Genomic DNA, 25864 nt, shown 5'->3' on the forward strand with positions numbered 1-25864 from the left:
GTGAGTCATCACAAGTCAGCCATGTGATATTTTTCACTAGAGAGCAATTCTATTGGAGGACAAGAAATCTTGATGACCTCGAGAAAGGTTAACAACGAGGGCTGTTGGGCATGAATGCTAAAGCAGTTTTGTCTGGAACAGTGTGTGATTTCTTTTATTTTTAGCTCCGTCATCAAGATGTTTTGTAAATTAGGATTATCATTTAGCCGAAGCAACATGTAACATGCATCGCATTTTGATGCGAGGGTAAAGAAATAATGCTCAAAAGGCAAATTTTTTAAACGCATACAAAAATAATAGAAAGCAAGCTGTAGAGTAGGGCATGTGTGTGTGTGTGTGTGTGTGTGTGTGTGTGTGTGTGTGTGTGTGTGTGTGTGTGTGTGTGTGTGTGTGTGTGTGTGTGTGTGTGTGTGTGTGTGTGTGTGTGTGTGTGTGTGTGTCTGAGAGGTCACCAACTTGCGCGCTAATTATTCCCAACAGACGGAAGGCAACGCTTGAGCGGCTCATCGTAAATACACAGTGTCATGTGGGCTGGAGAGAATAAATGGGTTCAGATTTGTACACATACACTCAGAGGGCGGACCTACTGCACTGCTTGATGGTTGGTTTGGCTCCATTCTGACTGCTTGTTGACATGTGAAGCGACACTGTTTTGGCCACGCAAATTATATAGCGTTTGCTGCTCTGGGTTTGCTGGTCATTGTGTTTTTTGAAGCGCTAATTCGATAGCATTAATTGAAAGTAAACGCAACACATCAAATCGCGTTCAAACTTGACATCAAACTGGAAGATGGATGCTGCAGTTCTGTAGGCATCGCTCTGCACATTTTCTCATTATTTAATGCAATCTGAGAACGGAGTGATTCTGATATAAAGAGGTCTGACAGGTCAAGGAACAACAGCCGTCTTTTTTTGGCAAAACAGCAAACTATTACCCAGGTTGTCTGTTGTAAATAGTTATCACAATTTACGGGCATCATTAGGCGACACGGAAGCTGTGGTATTGGTTGGTAGAACCAGTTCAAGTTTTCAGAACATTTTGGCCATCTATTTTTCATGGGTGTAGCGTAACTAGAAAGATGACAGCAGGTTTGATTGATAGCTTTAATCCTGCCTACATATTTATTATTGGGTCGAAAAAATGGCCAAAGACCAAAGTTATAATGATCCCAAATTATCCTTTACTGATGTACTGATGATGATGATTTTACAATAACTTAGGATATGAGACCCATGTATCCTTTTAGTATGCAGTGTTCTTGGAAATAAACGTGCCGCGCCCCTCGGTCTTCCAGACAGTGACAACCAGGGACGCAGTGCTTGTCCGCCTGTCGGTATTCGTGACAGGATTGACTTCACACAAATGCGTTTTCGGCACAGCTGGGGTCACTCGTGTGGACCGTGTACTGTATTTGTTTTGCACTCATATTAGTCCATGGTCAATATGCTTCTTTATTGTAAACCGCGCTCTCGTGACCAAAGGGTTTGACCACTGCCCCGGGCTCCATACCACAGAGGTCCCTCATCATCAAGAGTCAACGTTTCCAAAGTAAATGAGCCTGTGCACTCTATTGGATTTGTTTGCCGTCACTGCGCAGCGCGTCTGATTCACGAGTTATGGTATGTGTACATCAGCACATGGTAACACAATACCTCCTCCTATTGATTTCAAATTGTGGTTCATTTGTAAGTCTGAGGCTTTTATTACCATGACACTTTGGGGAAATCTCCAAGGATTAAATGCCAGTACTTCTAAAATCTAATTAACAGCAATTTCTTTACAACTGTCAGACCTAAGACAAATGATGATGGCTGCCTTTAGTCTATAAATAATAGGGCAGTGTAGCACCAGTTGTTGTTGCGACTTGCCCTGAGCAGCTTATGGCATGTACTGATTGCTCTCGCCTGTCCAGTGATGTATATATCACTTCGCATCAATCTAGCGTCTCAGTGAAATGTCGCTGTCATGTTTCAAATCGGACATGACAGCGACAGAGAACCAGCCGCGTGAGATTTTCGGGGTTGAACGAGAATGCGGTGCCTTTTGAATTACCTTCGGTGTCTGCTCTGTAAGCATGTGTTTGTCCACAGGTCTAGGACTTCTAAGCCTTCTATGTTTGCTGCTGTCTCGCGAAATAATTTAAATAGGTGTAGTTTTATGTAGGAAAACATTGTAACTGTGTCTGTTTATTCTCACGGTGACGTGACTGACTCAAAGGCTTCTCATTGACTTGTGATGGCTGACGTGGTTTGCTTGAGGTGTGGCAGATAGGGCTGCTAGGGTTGCCCCCTTTTAGGGGTTTTGGTCTTACTTCACTATATGCTTTGTTCATGCTGCATGACTTATTCCCAAGAAGCTTGTGAGCACATCTCTCCAGAACTAAAGTGGTGCTTCTGTGTGATTCTTTGTGGAGGAACTGAGCAGGCTGTTGGTCGACTAAGACTTTCTTTGGTCGAGGACAGCCCTAGTGGCTGTTGGGTCCAACTGTTCTGTCAGTGTGGCACAGTCCCTGTGGTGCTTATAGAGGGTCTGGCTTACGGAATGCAGTGAAGCACAAAGGTTTTGTCATTTCGCTTTCCTCCCTGCCCTTCATGTCACCTCTGGGTCTCTGCAGGGCCACACTGCTGAAATAACTGTGAAGTATTCTGCCCTCTTTTATTCTTTCGCTCCATCTCCTGTTGTACCGCAGGCTGCTTTTTGAAGAAGTCCCTTTTTCAATTCACATTCCCAGGGATATACACTAATTGTTTACTTGTTTTAGGATTGTAGGATTTTTTTCTAATGGGATTTACGTATTCTCTGTGCTCCCTGGTCCCCCTGCTGATTCTCTGCAGCTCATTACTTTTGTCGCGCTGCTGTAGGTAATCTTCCACACTGTCTCAGGGGGCTCCGCTCCCTCCCATGTTTCCCATGTTCTCTTATCATGTCCCCTCCAAAGTGCCTTCACCAAACAGGCTTGTTTTGCCAACGGTTACGTGTGTTTTAATGCTCACCTCTTGCAGTTCATGTACTTGTACTTTTTGTTGTTCTTAATACACACATTTATGCAGTGAGGTGTGCCAATGTCTCATCAGATAATCGACACTATACACGTAGCGGTGCTCATAGTGTAGCTGTTAGGATGTGCTATCATGATGCTAAATAGATACGTTGAGCGTAATGAATTGAGAAATGGCTGCATGTCCACATACATGAGGAGTAAAGGGCAAACCATACATCTCTGTGAAACATGGGCTATTGATACCTATGGCTGTTTTTTTGTCGCCATGTCGTTTAATCATCTTTTCTTCTCCCAACCATCGGGGTACATAACACTAGTGAGAGAACCATACACTCACTCTTCTAATCTTGAAGCAACGTTTTCGTTTGAGTACTTCTATTCCTTGGAGTCAAAATATTGTCATGCTACACCTTTTATGATACCTAAGAATGCATCAATTAAGAGGCAACTAGGGATGACCCCGAATATTCGAAGATTCAATCTAAAGAGCCGGATTTGATGGCCAATCTCACTGTCGCAACATCGCTGTGGCAGAAAAATCTGGTTAGGAAACAAAGGATCACTCCATTCAGGCCATATGGGGGTGGTGAATGTCTGATTTTACACAGAATTGCTTGGTTTCTCCCAATAACTCATAATATATAGCCTTTTTTGGTACAAACATATGCCTATTAATAATACCGTTAATACAAATGTGAAAATAACTAATGTGTTGTCAAACAATCTCCGTAGTGTGCGTGAACAAATCATGAACATCGCGAACAATGATGGATTAAGTTGCACTCTGCAAATTTTGAGGACAATCGGAGCATCATCTTGGTGATATAACCTCCGAAAGGCTAAATAACAACAACAACAACACAGGGCTAGTGTTTCAAAAATCAAAGAATACATTTATTAATCAGAGCACTCACCGAAGAACGTAACACTAACAAAGCGCTAGATCTTTTTTGAACGCATGAAATCGGCAGATGGAGGTGCGTAGAAACAGCTGTGTGCTGCTTGCTTCCCTCTCTCGTTGACTGTCCCCTCACTTCCCTGTTGTTTCACTTCTGTCTGTGGATTGCCACAATGGCGAGAACGGAATTAAGGACAAAAGTTACATCTACAACCAGAGCAAGCAGGCTCGGGAACCGTGTTTGTCGCTCCGTTTCAGTACTACAGACAGCTTCGCACCTATACCGTGAGCTATTATTTAATTGGTTGCAATCTGCAACCTCACAGCGAGATCCCACCAAATCCTTCACACTGCTCATTTCAATGTCAGAAGGTAGTGACAATTTAGCTCTTTTTACTGCAATGATATAAAAGCGAGAACTTGATTGACTTTGATTGACTGTTACTACATTTTATGTGAGCTAGTTAAGCGTACTAATTAAAGAGGTACTACCCTGAGCCTTCCACTTAGCACTTATTGTATTCGTATTAGCTTGTAAACTACTGTAATGTAATGTAAAGACACCATTGTAAGAGTGCAACAACCATTTTCCGAGCTGCTGTATGTTTGTGGTATCACAGGTGTGTTAATAAGAGATGGTTCTGGTTTGAATGCGTACAGGCGACAAACCATGAGCACCTAATGGCTGTGGGCTGTGTAAATGGTTGGTTATGACCTTACTAAAATCCAGACCCTCTGTCTCTGTCTCTGTCTGCTAGCTCCTCTACACACACGGCATTCACAGGCACACACACACACACACACACACGCACACACACACACAGAAGAGGAACGACAGAAAGGTTCCCAAGGTACCAGACCTTGAGGAATTGCCTGTCACCGTGTTTGTGTGTTGAGATGTGGGTGTATGTGTGTGTGTGTGTGCCAAGGCTCTTGCAGACAGAGACAGAGCTGCATGTGGTTTCAGCTGCATACATACAGTAGGTGCGTGCCCTTGCCTGTGGTTCTATATTTATGTGTCGTTAGCCTCAAAAAGGCCTTAATATCCAGCAAAGCTTGCATCCAGGTGAAACATCTGTTATGGCAGACACACACACGTTCTTTCTATAGTTGTATTCCTTCAATGTGTCCCAGACATAGTATTACCTAATTTGAGTCTATTTCATGCTTTTTTACCTTCTCTGCTAAAGGCTCGTTTCTACATACTCAACTAAACCAACTCCAGCTGGAGAATATTAGTGTTTCTGTCAGCCGTAACTAACAAGCCTACACTGCCACTGTGACCATGTGGGTAATGTTGCTTGTAGGCATATTATGGAATACATACTACTAGATATTTCACTTGCTACTGTTTTAACTGGACTAAATCGCCTATAGCAGAGACGGGGACTGCCCTCCCTGCAGCACAAGCTCCTCGTTGCGCCATACATGTTAGCTAGTAGAGTGGTTATGATATTTACCTTCAGATAATATTTGGCACAGTCACGGTTATGTTTCCCCTTCAGATGTATTTCTCACCTCTGAAACTAAATGTTGAAGTAATCAAACACTGCCCTTCAGCCCAAATTGGGCGGGGTTTTTGGGGGGCTGGTGGTATCGGGGGGGGGGGGGGGGGGGGGGGGGGTTAGGCTAGTATGATGTCTGGGTGGAGTCATCTTTCGATTCTTCTTTCTATTTCCAAAATAAGTGAGGGCAATTAGAGTTTTTTTGACATTGCTGACATTTTCATTTCCAATCATTTGGTTCAATTATCAGGTTTATCTAAAAACGGCTCAAAACCCAATTGTCTGTGTCTGACTACTCTTTAAAGCAGCTATAATCAATATTTGTATATTACTAGTTGATCACATGGCTCCTTCTATGTGAAAAGAGTTGCTTGAGTGTTGAATTGACAAAGGATTATCACCCAACTATGCAGTAGTAAAGTTCCACTTTACAGCATCTTTTCACTCTTTGATAAGACTTTCCGACCCACCTTATTGTTTTGATGAACATAGTGGAGCGTTTAGCAGCTAAAGAGCCAGACATTTCCCTCAGGAGTCAACTTAAAAAGTGATTATATGTCCACGTTGTTTTTTTACAACTTATTGAAGGTTTAAACAATAAGAATTTCAAACTGTCCAAATTCACTTAGCTGTAGAGGAACCAGTGATTCATCATACAAAGTTGATATACGATTAGATTTCTTTGAGAAATATTGGATGTATCAGTAAACAAAGAGGACAAAGTGTGTGTGCCAAGCTGAACCCACACATGATCACTTTAAAGTACAGCTGCGGTCAGTTTGATCGCAAAGTCACCGCAGTGGCATCATAAACAGATGTTTGAAAAAAACAATTCCTCAGCTCAAGAGAGGGCGCTCTAAATATCCGCTCAGTGACTTGAGCCCAGTGACTTGGCTGCTGCCAGCCTAAATAGATGACATTTTGTGTTGGACTTTGCTCGAGTAAAGCCAATGTCCTTGACTAACTTTAGTTGGCTGGGGCTGGGATTCTGCCCAGGACTTGGCAGCATATTTTCTTCTTAATAAGAGCTTCGCAAATCTTTTGCCGTCCTCCGTCCTGCTGGTAGCGGCGGTGATATTTATCCTGTTGCTCCTCTGCGGGCTGCCCTTTCGCATGGCGTCATGCTGAGCACCTGCAGGGAAGACACACATGTGTCGCATGACGTGATGACTCAGACTTTAATGCCCCTCCACGTGGCTGTCATGCGCACAGTCCCCCCCCTCCCCCCCTCAGCTCTCAGCCTGTTGGTGTGTGTGATATAGGCCTACAGTATATTTAAGTGCATATGAGTCGGTTTCTGTCCAGCATGAAGCGTCTGTGTGTGGAATGTGACTGGCCGAGGGGCTGTTTGTGCTTTTCCGTCTGATTGAAGCAGAATGAGGATTACGTTGTGATGTGAAATGTGGGAACGGCGGGGGAGGGGCAAAAGGGTTGAGACGGACCTCTTCAGGACTTAAGGGGACGTATGGAAAAGGAAGGAGGGAGGGTGGGGGAGAGTGAGAAGGGAGTTTCGCTTGTGTTTGTACGGAGACAAAGTTCTCTGCTACATTGTGTCGGTTTGCTCATCCAGAGTGGCAGTTGGCAGACTCAGCAGGAGTGATGTATGTTGTAATTTTTTTTTTGCAACACCTGGAGACTTCTCCTTCCACATGGTGCAAATCTGCAAAGATACAAATACCTGAAAGTGGCACAGATGTGTCCTTGGTTCTTTATTTAGTGCAGCACATCACAAGTCCTGGATCACTGCAGCTTCGGAGACAGGAGGAAAAGCAACAGGAAGAGTGGACACCCAAGTTGCGTCTACGTTTAGAAAAGTGAAGAGGAGGAAAATAAATTAGGAGATAGAGTGTACTGTAGGAGTGTCTGCATATGGAGTGGAGCCAAGGTGGTCGCAGCCATTCAGCTCTGTGATTCAGAGCCCTGGTGTTGTGTGGGTAGGATTTGCAGAAATTGGAAGGGCAACACTTGGCTCTTGACCCACTTGCAATCAGACTGCTGTCCAAGCAGAAGCCGCCACACGTTGGTCGTTTGCCCACTGTTTGATTAGGACGAAGTGTCAGACCCCTCGGAGGTGGGAGACGCCCACTAATTTTTACCCAGCACACAGAGCACTGCAGATCCCCCCCCCCCCACCCTGCCTCCACCAAACCATATACAGAGCATCCTCTCTTTATGCATTTTCACTTCTTTGATCCATAACCAGGACAGTCTGCGTAGGAAAGGACAACCATGCTGCTTGTGCATCGCCACTTTCATTTCAGTGATGAAGCAGCTAATTTGTTTGATAAGCCAGAAACCCTTTCCATCTCCCAGACACCAGCGAGAGTGAATGATGAACAGGCAGTGCGAGAGGCCTCAGCTAACCGCGCCACTAGGCCCCCATTAAGCCTCGATTGGGGTCTATTGGCGTGATTTCTCTTCCTGTCTGGTGCCTGGCAACACTTTTGCTTTCACATTAAACGCGGGCGTCGATGATAGCTGATAACACAATGAGGTAGGACAACAGTGAGCGCATTAACCCTCGCTGGCACTGCCGCACACCTGACAATATAAGCATCCAGGGAGATAACACACGCTGTTAACCCCTTCTCTGACAGTTAAAACAAAGGCAATAAAACATAGACTGGCTTTAATGTAATTGGCTACACTGAGCATTTCGTTCGAGTGTTTTCTGTTTATTGTCTAATACATAAATGACATTGTGGGAGAGATTTTCGCTCACAGAAGGTAGTTCTTAGTGTAGCAATCAGCAGCAGCTGCTCATTTTTCGGAACTGTTGCTGCATTGCCATGCATTTTTAATGGCTAAGGCCATTGTAGCAGGCTGTGCTACTGCATGTGTGTGCATTTAGTGTACAGCATGTGTGTCCTTTGCGAGTGTTCGTGGTAGTATGTAGAGAAGAGCCATGTAAGAAGCAGTTTTGTGCAAGTTGTTTCTATATATGTGTGTGTGTGTGTGTGTAAGCATACGAGTACATTTGTACATGAGCGTCTGTTTCCATTTGTTTTGGTATTCGCTTTGTTTGCTAACACTGATTTGGACATTGATGCAATGCGACAGCTTTGGTCCTTAGACATACCCCCCTGAATAATTTTGAGAGACCTCTGGGGCTCGGTTTCCCAGAGGTCTCTCTATTAATGCTTCCATGGCTCATCTCTGCAAAATTAATTTGATGCACTAAAAAGATTTTTCAGAATAGAACAGGAAACTAAAAACTTCTTATGATTTTTTTGTTGCTAAAAATATCTTCCACCTTGGTCTTGTTAGATATATATTGTATATACCGCGGCGCATACCAACAACAAAAGGTTGCAAGAACTTCAGAAACAAGCGGGAAATATGCATTGCAGTTTAAATGAATCCAGTCTAATATAGTGTTGGCCAGTTCATCGTATGATCTCTTAATCCCAATCTATGTTAGTTCTTTGAATGCAGGGGGCAAATAGATTAAACTCGAAAGCAGTAATCTTGGATTTGCATGCTCTCATTTTGGAGTACAGTGTGACTAGAGAACCGCAACCCGGATCAACGGTCATATGATTCTTATTTTCCCCACATGCGATTGGTTGACACAGCACTGCGGCTTAAAGACGTGACATGTTTTGCTGTAAGGGTTAATAATTTAAGATCAAGAGCAGCGCGTCTTATATAAAAGCATATTAACTATATGATGCAACACTGCAAAGATTAAAAGATGACGACACATTGATGCAGAAAATTGAACATGAATTACACGCATCAGTAAATGCTATAAAACCTCTTCTGTATCTCACTTTGGATTTATAGTAGTTGCCTCGACTCGATGTGTATTTTAGTTGCATACCAAAATTAATTTAAACTAAGTAACTTTAATCTATCGTTTATGAAAAAAATAGACCTCTTGACTTAAAGGGGGACATCAGAATCCGTATTTTTTTTCCTGTTTTGTGGAGAGCTATCGCGTAGGTACACTTTTGTGACTCCAGAGGGAGCTGTATGAGATATGATCAATTGGCTCAATTTACGTAACTTGAAGTAAACTCGCGAGAAGATTCCGCAGGACTAATCTCAGGGATGACACCGGGGTGAGGGGGGGGGGGGTCACACGTGACTTTGTTGATATAAAGACTCGGCCTGCGTGTGTGTGAGACGGAAGATATTCAGTGTTAAGCACTGCCTCTGGCGGTCATTCAGGATTCATAGAACCGTAGTTACATCCGTAACCTTAGATTTATCTCTTTAAAATGTCCAACGTGAACCCGAAAATGTTATTGCGATGCTAAATGAAGAACTATATTAGTTCTCTCTATATTAGACTATGTACTTTTTCATAGTATTGACATATGATGATTTAATGTTCATAAATAGTGGTGCAAAAATATATACAGCATTATGCTATCTAATACAACTGGTAGTTGGAGAAGCTATGAATCACCACTGAAAAAGCTGCTTGTTATTTTAACAGCTTTTAATATTAATGAATAATTCCATTTATTTTGAAAGTCAACCTTATGAACACATTTGACTTGACTAGTCCTTCCTGCTCACCTTTAGGGCAGAGATGGAGAATTAATACTGTTACCCTGTGCCCAATGGTAGGATTGACACACTCAGCCATCATCTGTTGTGCTGGTTTTAAAGAACAGTACCAGTGAGGTGCCAACACATCGGAGTCGCGTTATTGCCAGTCAAGCGTACGTACATCTCACAAACAGTGAGTAACAATATATGGCTGTATGTATCCGTCTTATGTGTGTGCTGAATATCAGCCGTCTCGGTCGGCGCTACCCAGCAGGCACCCTGGACGGGGGATGGAATAAGAGGCCGGAGGAATAAGAGGAGAGAGAGATCAGACAGAGAGGCGATAGAGATAAAAAAATGACAGAGATTGTACGAGCAAGGCGACAGGGGGGATTAGTAGCAGAGCGAGGAAGACACTCTTTCTTTTTCTTGCTCTCACTCCTTTACTCTTTTTCCTTTCCTCCACACACACACTGTAGGCGCTTTGACACACAGTCATGAAACAGAGTACGACCTGTCCTGTGTGCCCTCCAAACTGCACAACACATGTCCATTACCACACACACACACACGTTCACAAGCGGGGACAATCCTCTCGACTTATGTAACTTGCTTTGTTGCGCTATGCACTCACTCTAGACGCCCCCCTCTGAAGGCCTGTGTATCGTGTGTGTGATGAGATTATGAGTGTCTGTCTCTTTCCAATCTTCTCTCTTCTTTCTCAACCTGTCTATTATAATCCCATCGCGCTACAGAAATAAAATAACACCAACACATGCACTGTGGTGTTTGTACGTGTGTCATAGGCACACATTTTTATATTGCACAGATGGACCAGTGAGTCATCAAAGTGCCGTCGTTTCATGAAGTGCAGGGTGTGTTTGTCTCTGTGAATCTGTGTTCTTTATATTAATCCTGCCATTCCGATGGCTTCCATGTCCTCCTTTTTGCAGTCCTGAATTACTTAATCCAGTCTAATTCATCACCTGCATTCATCCACAGCCACTCTTTTTCAATGCATTTACTACTTTCGCTGTAGCTAGTGGTGTGGCTTTAACATGGAAAAAGGTTGTTTTTTTTTAACCCCTGGCTGCCTGTTTTGACTGAACTACAGACACATATGTAGTTTACTATATCACACGTTAAAGAAAAGCAGCAATTCCTCTCAACTGAGAAGCTAAAACAGGGGAACATTTTTGTCTTGATGCTGATTAATATTCTGTCTGGTAAATCTGGTATAGATTTCCATCCTCAGACAGTGATTGTTAATGATTTTGGTGACCTTTTACCCTTAAGTCTTTGGCCGTGGTCAGATAAAAAAAAAAAAAAATCCGTTCGAAAAATGTTAAATTGGTTAGCGTATTTGGTTTAGTGGCCAAAATGGACGTGCTTGCTCTGCTGGTGCATTATTTTATGATCAATTTGTCATCATTTCTAAGCATGTAAGAAAATGATTTCATGAATAAGTTATAGACTGCACATCTTCCACAGAGAGCAACATATTAGTGTATGGTGCGAACCCTGTCCGTCATTACCAGCTAGATCATCACTGAACATGTCCCAGAAGGTGATCTTCAGAAAAGAGCGGAAACCCTGTTACGCTACATTGGGTGTCTGCATAGATGTACATTTTCACACATGTGCAGTTGGTGCGTACAGTCTGTCTCAAGTGTTGTGCTGCATGCAGAAGTACTTTACTTACAGAATGTATAACCATGTCTACAAGGGGCTTGATGAAATATACATCATGCGGACCCTCACAGCTAACTAAATGATGAAGGTCCATGCTCAAATTATGCTCATTTATTTATTTATTTCCCAGGGATTGAGCATCTTACTCGATGTCACTTTAGCAGGGCAGATGGTTACCAACACAGGGGCTTCAACCTCTGTCCTGCAGTTGAAGGACATCTTCCCTACCGGTTATGCCATCCTGCTGTTCTCAGTGTTCGTGTGTGTGTGTGTGTGTGTGTGTGTGTGTGTGTGTGTGTGTGTGTCAGATATCAAGGTAGAGAGAGAAAATGCAGATGCTTCACAAAGTGCAACACTGCAGTACCTCTGTGTGTATTTGCGTGTGGATGTTAGTTCATTTTCAGTCGTGAATCCAGTGCTGGGTCTACTTGGCCTTCTGTCTCGCATTAATCAAAGAGCAAATGACAGCACTCCGATTAATATTTGATGTGCTGCATGGCACTTTCGACAAGACGTCCCTCTCCGATGTGCTATTGGCAAAGTGACAACCTTACAATGTACCAACAGTGTGTCTAATTAGTCCTAAAGCAGACACAGCAGGGAGTGCTGTAAAGATTACTCAATCCATTCGTTTTAATTAATCTATAGATGCTGGTGTTGTAGTTCTCTACAATTTGACCTCCCTAACATTACTTGTGTTTCATTTCACTTTGTGTGTGAGTAACATAGTTGTCAGAAATCAGAGTAATCTAGAAAGGCAGGGTCTGTCCTGACAACTCTCCTTCGTGCGACATTTCTGTGCAACGATTCTTAGTTTAGCGGTCCATCTCTTACACACACGCGAGTATACAGCCAGTCGAGTGTTACTGCGCGGCTGGAAATATACCGACTCTTGCTGCGCTGGCAGCGTACAGGTACCTGTCCTTGAAAGTGGGGCCTGGCTCAGCATTGGTTGGCACACTGAAACGCATTAGAGGCCAGCGGTGGCTAATCTCCCGTGGTCCTACCTTTTTTGAAAAGATTTGTTTGATATCAGTGCCAGAGGGTGCGTTTGTGTCAGGATAGAGGAGGGAGGAGGGAACAAGAGAGCACACACACACACACACACACGCACACAGTCGAGTACACCTGATTGCTTTGAGATAGTGTTGGGAATATGGGGAGAATAGCTCCAGGAACCCGGCTTAATGACTGTGTTTGTGAAATGTTTTTAGCTTTGCAAATGATGTAACATTCATGCGAATGCTCCTGTTTCTCACTCTCTAATAGTGTGTGGTACAACACAGTACAGTACAATACACCACAGTACAGCACTTTACAGTATAGTACCTGGCATGGTTCTAATTAAGATTAGATTAGTGTTTGATGAGAAAGCTCCTCAGTCCAGATGCATTTAATTGCCTTTTGGCGCTTGTATTAAAACAAAGAGCCTCTATCTCATAGTGTGAATGTGTTAAAGGTTAATTTGGCATTAAGTTACATTCTAATAAAACATTTTCCTCCCCACCACTTTGAGAGGGTAATACATAAAGCCATCTAAATGCATATGCTGGCTGCCGTTCGCCACATCCATTATTCATAGACGGGAGGAAACCCAGTCACAGACTTTTAGTCCGACAGTTGCTTGTGTCTTTCTTCCCCATCTCTCTTTCCCTGTTTTTCTCCATCTTCTGTCTATACAGCAAAACCATGTTTCTCCTTAAATTATTCTCCCCTTGTCATTTTAAATGGCCACGTGGGTTTTGTCTTTGAAACTCTTATACTTGTTTCCTCTCCCTTTTTATTTCTCTCCATCAGCCTTTTGATGTCTTCTGTCTCAGTCCTCAAAGTAAAACATTGATCTTAACTGGGTGAAGTGTGACGTTTATATTTTATATATATATATATATATATATATATATATAGAGTACAAGCATTTCATCTGGATCTATCCTTTTAATTGCCTTATCATTCTCCGAATCCACACTATCCAATAACGAGCGTGTTATTGTTAAACATTGTGTGTCGGGTGGTGAAATTGATCAAACGTCAGGGAGGGTTTTGTACCTGCTCCTCTCCGTCGCCCCGCTGGCATTATACACCCCATTGTTTGGACTATCTGATAGTCTGTTTATAGATTGGAACACTCTGCTTTCGTCGTGATCATGTTCAATACGTGCAGTCCAATGATAACAGTGTGAATGCATGAGGCCAGGAAGAGGAATGTGGGAATTGCAAGTCTCCCTTTGGACACCTGGTGGTTCGTGTTTCATTTACGTCATAGAATTCTCTAGTTGCATAACAAATTTGAAGTATATACATGCATGAAAAGGATTGCCAATCTATAAAGCCTTTTATTTCAAGAGTTAAGATTCTCATAGTTGTTAATTGTTTTATTTATGAGGTGCATGGAGTTATTGTTGCAACTAAAGAGGGATTTGAAACCGTAGTGCCGTAATATAATCTTGAATCGATAATCTGTCGATCTGATGTGTTTTCCCCCGCCCCCAACTTTTCAAAAACTCAGTCAATGCAGGTTTAACATTAAACATCTTAACACAGGAGATACCTGATACCTGTCAACACTACAGTAGTTATAGAACCTTGTTCAATATCCAAGTTAGATTGCAACATCAGTGAAGACTCCACATTGAAACTCTTAGTCTTGACTCGCCCTTTCTTCGATTTTTTAAATCCTATTCTCGACAGATGATGGATGACGAACATTGGAAAGGGGAGGAAGACAGAAAGCAGGGGGTAAATAGTTCAGGTGGGATTTAATCTGAGTCCAGCAGGTGAACACGTGGCTCCAGTGGAGACCGATTGGAACGATTGATTCTCTTTTGCAATGTGAAGGATGATGTTTGTTATGGTTTCCAGCACAGTCCCAATGTGTTTGGTAGTGTCGCCAAGTAGCAAAGTTCTTTCCTCTCCGGTCTATTCCTCACACACAGTGGCACATACAGGGTTTGTCCATTAGACAGGGTTGGTACACTTTAGGCATGCCGTGCAGAGCCAAACTGTGACATGCGTATCCACTGCAGGCTCACAGCTAGGGATAGACCGCTGCTGACCCGTGACGGTCTCCTCCCCTTAGCTGTGTGTATATTAAGGCTAAATGACCATCTTGAGCTAAATCAGGACACAATCAGACTAACAAACAACCGCGACTAGCAGATCTGATTTAAAAAAGCAATCAAACCTGGTGGTACATAGTTGTAAGAGTCAGTGAACGATGTCGCTGAAGCCTAAAACTACAGTTAAGTTAGAGGTCACAGAGGGCAGATTTGACGTCGACTGCAGAGTGAGTTGAGAGCCTTTGCTTCTGTCACAGGTCACGCTGTAATTGGCCAAGTGGGGCTCTGAGCGCTAGCGTGTCAGCAGAAGATGGAGTCGGTGTCCTTGCAGTCGTTCACAGGCCAGGACTTATGTTTCATACATAATCACCTTGTACTCATGTGAGAATATGCACGTAACAATAAATATAACACAAAAAAAATTGGTGTGAATTGTACTCGCCCAAATCCAAAAACAGGTAGTTGACTTCAGTTTAGTATCAGATTGGCTGCGCTAGTCTTGTTTCCTTAGGAAATACACATACATTGCTACTACTAAATGCAAAAAAATCTTTATTTTTAAGTCCTCAGAATCAGTGCAGAACAGGCCACGACAACGCTAAAGTCACATTCTCAGCAGTAATTGCAGCCACTTGTTACTTGCAGACATTGTTGAACTCCATCGCCTGTTGGAACATAATCCTTTAACTGGCTTTGCATTGCTATCACAACAGCAGAACTTATGATTTCTGTTAAGCCTCTGCCTGTCACACTCTGTAAATGAGAATATTAAACAGTGTGACAGTTGCCGTAGCATTGCTAAAAATCTGTCCCGTCCAAGATGGTCAAGCTTGTGACACCAACTAAATATTCTTGTATTTGACTTTTCCTAATTCTCTGTCTTGTGTCGCACTCTCTTTCTCTTCCGTCCTCTTGTCCCGTTCTACCTCCCCCCCCTCCTCCCTTTTCCCTCCTACATTTCTCACTTGCTCTCCTTTTCTATGCACGCTTTAGCTGGAGGGTTTTGGTCACAAGCTGTTCTGCTGACTCAACTTCTTCATAGTTTTTACCCCTTTACTCCCTCCCGCTTCCCTTTCTCATCCTCGCTCCGGCTCCGCTCCCACCCTCCCTTCCTCTTTCCCCGCCTTCCAAACCTCTTTCCCCACTTTTATTCTGTCCCCCCCCCCCCCCCCCCCCCCCCTCTCTGTCGCATCTCTTTTCAGATGTTTTGCCTCGCAGTGGTCGTACAGTAGCTCAGTGCTGAGTTGTCCTGCTAAAAATAGATGATTCACTGGGTTATTAACACCCTACTACTGGGCAGAACGGGCCACGCTCCAGACACCAACAATCCACATTATCCCGACAGCAAGGGGGGAGGGGTGGGGGTTACAATTAACCCGCCTCGCCTGTGCCGTTTCAGGTCCAGACTAATTCATGGACAATATTTCTTAATAATAGAGCCATGGTTCTAGTATAACTGGCCACACAGCCCTTTACGCTTCGGCATTGTGCTTCACTGCAATCAGTGAGGAAGACTACAAGAGCTTAAGAGGATGGTGGCTGGTTTGTGTGATAGTCTCTCTGCAGTAAAACTCATCCAAATCCGTATTCAAGTTCAAAGTTCTCTGTGTATCTTGCACCGTAAAGTCTCAAGAGCAAACATGCGCCTGTTGCCTTTCTAACTGCAAACTCGGCCTCATTTTTTACGTGGATTTTGATTACTGCAACGTTGAACTGTTCACCTCAGCGAATGGCCATTGTCAAGAATGTCATCTTGGTTGAATCTTGGGGACATGGGACTATAATAGATCTATGTGTGAGTGTGTGTTCGTAGTGCTTCCCAAGGTGAGTGTGTGGAAGCTGAGGCAGCGACAAATACTCAGCGCCCCCCCATCGCAGTTTAATTGTTTGCCTGCATAATAAATCAAATGTGTCATGGGAGGTTATTTACACAAGGACTGTGCTAAACAAATGAATCTGGAGTTTGCTCAACTCTAGGTTTTTCCTTGGAGTGTGGAGCTGTGCGTCGGAGCTTTAGGATTGCATTTGTGAGCTATTTGCATGCATTTCCGGAATGTCAGGGAGCGTGAATCTCATGGCTTCCTCGCGCTCCTCTCTTGTCATTGATGGATTTGGTGCTACCTAAATGCTCTGCCCGAGGGAGGGGAAAGGAAAACAAATTAACACAAATAAGTCTTAGGGGCCCTTTAGAGCTGCAATGGGTAAATCTCTGAAAGTCAGAGGGTGAAGACCTGCGTCCAGAGAGCTTTTTGAGCTCGCGCTGTGCACCGGCATCTTGGTAGGATGCTAATCATTGTTCCTGCTGTTGCTAAGCGACAGCTGAAAACCTGTTTTAAAGGACTTTTTTTTTTTTTGCTCAAGTTGAGACTCACATTTCACTGACCGGTGTGCTGCTCAGCTCAAAGAAACGCCCTGCCCCTTTCTGTCCGCAGCATGTCTTCCATTCCATCCAAACCAAGAAAACCATGTCAGCATTGTAAAGAGAGGTGGACACACACAGGACATGCTTTTTCTGCAGCGTTGTAAAGACAGAAACAATCTCAAAGTTGTTAATCTGATTCATTTCCAAATGCAGGCCTCGTGGCCAAAGCTTTAAGAAAGTACGGTTGCTGGAATGTGTCAAAACGATAATATATTGACTTACTGATCCATTAAAAAGCATTATGCGCTTTAAAAAGCTATTATCCCCCCCCCCAAAAAAAAGAAGATGAAAACAACATCAAATGTGCCAAGTCAGGGTGGAACACCAAAAAGCCTTTACTTCAGGAAGGTAGAGCAAAGTGGCTGGTAATAGCAGAGTGCCGGCGACAGTGCAGCAGCCTTTAAATTGGATGTAAACTGCCGCAGGCAGCCAGAGGGAGGGCAGGAGATGGGTTACATGGAAGCCATCAGGCATCTTTAGGCCAAGGTTTGTTTCAGAATTATGGATGATTTGTAGGATATCAAAGGGGAGCTGAGTAATGTGCGGTCTTTGCACAATTGTTGTTTCTGGAGGCTACTGCATTGTTCCTTGTTTTCCCCTGTCTTGCTCCTACGTCCTCCTCATTTCTGTCTCCTTCTCTCTGTCGTCCTTTTGACTTACATTTGTGCATTGCCTCCCTTCTGTTCCTTCTGCTTTCTGCCGCCCAGCTTTTATCGCCTCATCGCTGTCTCTGGGTCGAGTGCAGAGCAGCCGATGTGCCCCGTGGCCCCGCCTCCCTCCCTGGCAGGGTGATGTATGAGTGGCTAGCTTTGACGTCACTTCAGGCCCGACGTCATAGCAACTCAGTGCTCCCAGGCTTGCTCTTTCTGGTGCTTTCTCTCAGTGCCTCTCCCTTAGTCCTTCTTTACCCTCCATTAATCACCTCTCTTCTTCTTCCTTTTTCTCGTTCTGTGTCTCCTCCTCTGTGATAGCGCCTCTGTTTTACCGTTTCCCCTCTCCCCGCATTCCACAACTTTGTCTTGCCCATCATTTGTCATCGCTCTGGCTCATGCTAAAACGTGCCTCTCATCTTTATCCACCCTCCTCCTTGTCCCATCCTTCGGGAGCTTTCTATTCTCATCTAAAGCTGCTCCCTCTCCTTCATTTTTCTATTTATTCCTCTCACAGACAAATATACAGAGGCATGATATGTTTGAAGTACGCAGACAAAGCAGCAAGCCAACTCTTCTCTCATGTGAAACACAGGCTCATCCCTATTCAATTACACTTATCAGGATCCACTCTCTTCCCGGATAACGCGGTTTCATAAAACCTGCAGTCTGTTTCCGACTTTACTCAGCCAATTCTCTCTGTGACAACTTTGCTTTGCCAGATGCCCAATGACTCACCTTTATTTGTCAGGAGAGTTGCCCGCGGCTTTGACAGAAATAAATACAAGAGGAGCAACATAAAAGTGAATTATCAGTCAACTTTGACTTCCAGAATAGCTCAGGAACATGTCATCAGGCTTGACGAGACGTGAAGCTGACCCACTTTCTGCTTTCGCTCTCCGTCTTCCTCTTCTTGTCTCTCGCTCCCGTCGCTGCCTGCGGTCAGTCTGTCCACTTTTAGCGTTGGTGCAGTGTGGCAAACGGAAGACTGCGCTTGGTTAAAAATGGAATGAGGAACGCTCTTGTCAGCAATTGTGACACATCTCCTACGGAGCCTGTCCCGAGTGGATGGAGTCGAGGCACTCGAGCGTAACTTTGGGTCGTGTTTGTTAAAACACTGGAAAGAATTTGACGACGGCAACTGAGATGTCGAGGAACTTTTCCTGTAAAGTGATGCGTGTCGTTCTACGACTCAGGAAAGGTCAGAAAGGTTCATTTTTATTTTGCTCGGGGGACATGGAAGGAACATTTTTGTTCAGCAGTTCAATGTTACTTGTGATTCACAGTATGACCAGCAATGTGACATCTTTTTTTAATCTCGTTCACATTTTTCCTGTCTTTGACACAAACAAACAATGTTTGCTCTGCATCACAATATAACAAAATGAAATTAATTACTTCCTCTGTACGTGAGGATTTTTTCCAGCTGTATCAGCATGTTTGCCCTGAGGACATATTGTGGGTAAAATGCAATTAATAACCTACAGGATAATACACCTTCCATTTGGTTCAGGAATCATTAAAAAGTATGATCGTGTTCCCATCATGTCTTTTCTTTCTTTCTTTAATCCGGTGAAAGATTTTGTAAATGTTATTATAGTCTGCCAAAAGCCATTGATGTGAAAACAACCCACAGAAATTGAAATGATGTCATTTCCCACGCTGGCGTGAAATCGAGGGAAAGGCACACTGCCAGAGGAAACATGTATTTTATAGGAAATACATTTTGACACCACAGTGGTAAATAGCTACCCAATGTTGGAGGTTTACAAAAACAAATGTAAAAGCTTTCATGCACTGAGTAAAGATTGAATTACCTTCAAGCAGAAAGGGCATTTTAACACATAACACATAACAGAGTGGTCCTTTTTATGATCACACTATATCATACATGTTTCATTATCTCTCAGCCAACAGTCAATGATGAGGTCATTATTGTCAAACAATTAAAACATCATTTATTGGTTCATCATAAAACTAGCATTAATCCCGATTTGTAAACAAATGGAAAATAATTAGTTATATGAGTAACACAACTTATTTACAAATGACTATTGCCATTACTCGTAGTACTTTTTCTAGATATTCTTGGAAAGTCAGTCCGACTCAATCCATGTTAACTACTTAACTAAGCTGTTAACCTTCCTACTGACTACTACTCGTCTGTGAGGAACACTTTCGTGGACACATTTGTTGTCCTGAGCGGTTAATTAAATATAGGAGCTTCGAAAAACCGATGCATTGATTAATAAGGAGACGTATAAGCAAGATGCTCCATTGAGATCAACCGTGGGTGACGTTAACCTTGTGCCATTAAATCATTCAAGGAATATTGGTTTGAGTGACGTTTAAGTTCAATGCTTCAAGATTGTCATGATTCATCGGCTAAGTCTGCTTCAATTGCACTTTCTCACATTTTCTTTTAATCGATACACAAACTTCTCTACCTCAGCCAAGGTTCCCAAAAAATAATTAGCAGTATGTCAACTCTCTTTTTCTCTCTTGAGTTTCCACGTTGTTTTATGCACAAATTGGAAATGTGCATAAAACACAGAACTTTAGTCTACAACTAACTTGCTTGTGGTGAAATTCAGTGCTTTCTTTGCACATTCTTTGGCACTGAAGCCAAGACTTCTCCCATTGGATTGGATGTCTTGTTGTGGCCTGCTGCATTTTAATGATAATTATTGTGCCAACATCCACTTGAAATATGAACAAAATCCATTTTTTTGCTTCTCTGATGGTTTGAATTTATTTTGCAGGATGTTTTATGTCTGTGTGAACGCCTATGTGCGCTTTCCATGATAATGTGCTTGTGGGATGGCTGCCTCTCTTCAGAGAGAAGGCGATGTGAGCAGTTTTAAAAAGCACAACGTCTAACTACATACTCCCCGCTCTCATTTCAGTGACCCTGAAATATGTGCTTGCCAAGCAACATTAGGAAAGAGTTTGCAATTAAGTCACTTTGAGTGAGATGGACTGTACCGTCGCTGGGCCCAAACCAAAACACCGCACAGGCACTGTCCCATGAATGAAGGTTACACATAAGAAGGCTGCTCAACAACTTTTACAGAGCCAACAGAGGTGAAGCGCAAACTGTGTAGAGAGGTCTTACTATAGACTACTACAGATTTATTGGACGTTATTGGATGTTATTGAGTAGTGATATGTAGTGCCTATTGAAACATTTGTCAGTCATTAAGGAAATGTAACCACATGGTGACCATTTTTGCCATCCAAGGTTATCTTTCCACAATTTTGGGAGCATTTGTTAACTTATTGCAGATCAGTTTATCTACAGTTGATGAAGATGAATAGCCAGCTCCAGTAATTACTTGCATGTACAACCAGTAATTCAATTGACACTTCAAGGTGGTAGAGTACCTCTTATGTTGTGTCAATGACACAAGCGCCACTTTGTCTCTCATCACTTTTTCTCCCTCTGAGCTTGGAAAACAATTAAAAGCAACATAATTAAAGCTTTTTGGCAATACATCACGATGCTCATTAAATGAGCTGATCTAAGCTAGCTTGCTGTCCCTTACTTGCACATTTCGGCCCGCACGGACGTCGGTCTGTGACAGTGTAGCCAGCAGCAATATCCTTGAGCGGCGCAGCCATATAGGTCAAGTGGAGGGAGCATCGGGGTCCTCTGTCCTCATCCACTGGCTGTGACAGTGATTCTGTGCGCGCTGATGATCATTTTTGCCTCTTGTGTTAAAGTCAGAGAACTTCTCATTTATTAATTTCTTGCAGTCCGCTTTGAATGTTCAGTGCAGCAGTGACCACTCTACATATATTTCACTTTGTCTGAGGCACCGCTGCTGAGACCTCCACTCTCCACTTATCCTCAGGTTGTTGCTTCTGACTCGATGAACACGGAAATGTATGGGTTTTAACTACATTTTTATAACCATTTTAAAGTAAAGTCTGAAGTGCCACTACTGTGGCAGTGGACATGTACTGTACTGCATGTTTGCTCAATCCCAAGTATTCAACTTCATGTTGTGTTTTATTAAAAGAATCTCCAAAAACTGCCTGGATAGGACCTGAGGGTTTACAGACAGGAGACATTGTATTTCAGATGTCATGTAGGGGGAAGATTCTGATCATCATTGACTTGGTGGCGCCCTCGAGGTGTAATAGTTTAGGCCTGCTCAATCTCTCTGGGGGCTTACTGGCTGAAATCCAAAGAAGCTGGTGGATTTCTCCTGGACAGGGACTCAGGGCATCACCGGCTCAGAGCTGTAGTTCTTTAATTGCCTGTCCGGGATGGGGAGGTCAAAGCTTAATCCACCTGAGAAGCTGAGGGGCAGCTTTCCACGCAGCACACTGGCTACTGAATCCCGCTGATGCCTTGCGGTCGAATATATAGCTATAAATGAAATAGTAGCCAATGAATGGAGATTACTATATTGGACCAAATGATGCAACATGTGGAGATGAAAGGATGAAAATACGTTCGTACTTCACTTGTTTGCTTACAAACCCCGTGTTGTGTATTCAAGTCCAAAGGAAAAGAAGGTGTGTGGTGCTGGCTCCGTTGATGAGGTGGCTTTATTCATTGGTATGGTCACAACACACCTCAGGAATGATCACATGCATTACAGCTTAATAAATTACACTGGGGCCTGTCTGGGAGCTGAAGGCGCAGTTTGCACTGTGGGAAAGGAGGACTTGATTATTGGTGTTTAGATTATATTTCTAGGGCTCTGCTTGTTCTCTTGTTGTTATTGCTTCTATTATCATTACCAACATGTGATGCAGTTTTTACCTGATTAATGGTAAAACAAAGGAATTTCTCTTTCTTTGTCATTCTCACTGTTTTCTGTGTTTTCTATGTGGATGCAGTATATTATGATGTTTAAATTTAATCTGTATTCATAATTTACTGCACAGCTAGTGTTTTGGTTTGATACCTCTGCAGGCATGTTACAGTAACTGGTCATATGTATGCGACGTGCAACCCCCCCCCCCCCACCTTTACACACACACGCACTAACTAATGATGAGCAATTGCGTCATCCCCAGGGTGTTACACCTCTGTGTGCCCCCTGTAAGAAAAATTGCCACCCCCCTCCCCCCCACCTTAGTCCTGAGAGTCGTGGGAAGAATGAATGGGTATAATCAGTAAGCTCACCCATTCACTCTCCTCACGAAGAGCAGCCAGTTATTCTCTGTCAGTCCCTTCTCCTCTTCCTCATCTCTCCGTTTCTCCATCCTCCCACCCCTCTCTGCATGTTTTCTCTCTCCTCTGCATCTTTTATCAGACTGGCCGATCTCTGTATAACTGGATTCCCTCTCTCGCTCTCCCTCCCTGCTATTATTTTCTCATCTGCTCACATAATATCCACCTCTTCTCTGCTGATTCATTTATATATATATATATTTGAATATCTGAATTCTCCCCCTCCTTCCATTTGCTCCCCCTCAATCCTGGTACAGTTTTCTTCCCTCGCTGCAGCACTGCCAATGTTCTTCTGTTTTGTTTTGACTATATTCCTCCCAAGCACTCTCTTCTGTTCAACACACCGCTGTTACTGCAATCATCTACCTGAATAATAGTGTTAATATAAGAATATATGCTCTTAAAATAAAAAAAGCTCGCTGGTAAAACTAAGCCCTATGCTGTACAAGTACAGGGTTTTGAATAGTTACAAATCTGGTGATGAATCTGGTCGGAATATTCTACTATGAATATGTAAAGTGCATACCGGGCTGCCATCAACAAACAAAGACAAGTGCTTTGGTGTTACATATGATACTGTACGTTCCTTGACAGACAACCTTTCAGGTTTGGTCGTCCAGGCGTGGAGTGTTACTGTCAGCATGAGAGTGGAGCGGCCGTCATCCAGCTACAGTTCCTCATCAATGAGGTAGGTCACAAAAAACAACAAAGACAGGTAACTCTGTGGGTAAAGTCCACTGTGCTGTGTGTCTTTACTTATGGGCAGATTTATAAATACTCATCCCTGGTTATCGCATTTCCCCTCTTAAAATGTTCAAAAAGTAGTCCCTACGGTGTGCTGTTGTAGGTAAGGATGTATGATGATCGTATTGGTAGTGTGAAAGTAACTCGCATTCCTTTTCAGCTCATCTCCCTCATGTCTTACCGAGTTTTTTTGGCAGTGAGCAGTTCTCTTGCTTATATGCGACTGTACCAAGAGTAGGATTACACATTTAAATCTCCTTTTTAATTCAATCAAATATGCCAAAGTCCACAAGGCATCACTAACAGCCAGAAGAGTGTGAGCAGGCATTCTGTGCCAACTTTTGGGCCATCATCACCCAGCCCCACTGAAACCACGGGACTTTGTTTAAGAAACGAACACGTCTATACTTTTAACCAATAAATTGGCGGAAGAAAGAAGGGTACCGAATACTCGACTCTTAGTATATGAATATATTCATGCACAGTGTGCAGGATTTCTTGGTTCCTATTGATCTAATGCACTTGTCAATAACACTTTTTGGTGAACTTTATTGAAATTGTCAGTCGATTCTCACCAGAGATTCTTAAACAGCTGACATGCTGGAAACATTTCTATACGTACTGAATACCAACATCTTTCTGATTCATGTGGCACGTTTGATTTACTTCATGTTATTGAGAAATGCAGTATTTCAGGCTTTGTGTGTGTGTGTGTGTGTGTGTGTGTGTGTGTGTGTGTGTGTGTGTGTGTGTGTGTGTGTGTGTCAGCGTCTGTGACTGTGACACTTCAGACAAACCCTGAGAGAGATGGAGACGATTTTTAGTGCCTCCTACACGCGCACATACATTTAAATACATCTTATGAATCATTGCTGTTACCTGGGTGAGAGATGCCTGATTTAAAACCCGTTTCCAGGGAATGCAGTGTGACTCATGCATGTCAGACATCGCCGTCTGTTAACTGTGTTCATGGACATTTCTGTCGTTATAACCTACATGCATTTCAACGATGGTACGTGTGATATCTTTTGAATATCAAATGAAAGCACCCTTTTTGTTGTGACAGGGAGCGCTGGTGAGTGCTCTGGCGGACGACAGTGTTCACCTGTGGAACCTGAGGCAGAAGAGACCAGCCATCCTCCACTCCCTCAAGTTCAGCAAAGAGAGGTAAGAGAACGCGAGACTGCAAAACGACGAGAAAGACCTTCTGCTTATTCGATTGTGTCCGTCTTGCTACCACTCTCTTTTTCTCCTCAATTGTGCCCTCACACTCGCTCTGGTGCGACATGCGCTGTGTCTTTCTGAGCAGGGGCCCGTGTCACAGTTTGCTGCCCGTGTGAACTGTTCGTTCTCGCTGACTTGTCGTGCTGTACGCAAACAGACGGCATTTCATTTGGCAAATGTGTCTCTGCGCTTGCTAAACTGTGCACGGGGCAAAGGAGGTGACACATGAGGCTCTCTTTCTCTCTCTCTCTCTGTTGGTCTCTAACTGAACACTCATTATTTGGGTCACTTACTCGCTCCGCCTTTGAGGCTTTCCCATCACTGGGGCACACGTGTGAACCTACCCAAACACCTGAAGATTTACACCAGCAGCTTGTAACACACACACACACACACACACACACACACACACACACACACACACACACTATAAACTTAAACGCACACAAGCAATTAATATACACAGTGTCACACACTCTTTGAGATGGTGGATGGTGTGTGAAATTAAAACTTCTGAGATTCCGATTTTTGTGATAATCATTATAAGAAATTCAGACAAATACCATCTAACCATGTGACTATATAATGATTTGAGTCCTGGAACTTTTGATGCATGACATCCCCTCTCTCGCTACCTTTTAATTTACTGTCACCCTTCTACGATCCACTGTCAAGGAAAGTGGTATTACATGTGGTTATACGATTGGCATGAGGGGACCATTTTCAAAACAGTCCTTTGTGCTTAATCAAGGACAATCCAATATCCAAGAACTCAGATGTGGCTGACAAGCAAAAAAAAATCATTTCATAAAAAAAATGTTTTTTTTACCATTTGCAAATGTCAAAACTCTGGGATACAAGACGAGTGAAGTGCAGAATCACCTCACCTCAAGTAAGTTGCTGTCCACTGTCTCCTCCAATCACGGATCCAGCGATAAACCATCAGAGCCAATCATATCATTGGCCAGCGATCTGTCACAGTT

The 25864-nt window shown here is 43.2% G+C and overlaps 1 protein-coding gene across 2 annotated transcripts in view; it reads left to right on the top strand.

Moving 5' to 3' along the window:
• Nucleotides 1-25864, top strand: part of stxbp5a (syntaxin binding protein 5a (tomosyn)) — a gene marked incomplete at its 5' end in the record, with an annotated part of 80599 nt that overhangs the window by 8257 nt on the left and 46478 nt on the right. For both annotated transcript variants that reach the window (XM_079179815.1, XM_079179816.1), the window contains 2 exons: nt 23520-23601; nt 24724-24824. In XM_079179815.1, coding sequence (XP_079035941.1) covers nt 23520-23601; nt 24724-24824 — 183 coding nt within the window. The remainder of the gene's footprint in view (nt 1-23519; nt 23602-24723; nt 24825-25864) is intronic.

Source organism: Pholis gunnellus, assembly GCF_910591455.1.
Source record: "Pholis gunnellus genome assembly, chromosome: 19".
NCBI classification, from domain to species: Eukaryota; Metazoa; Chordata; class Actinopteri; order Perciformes; family Pholidae; genus Pholis; species Pholis gunnellus.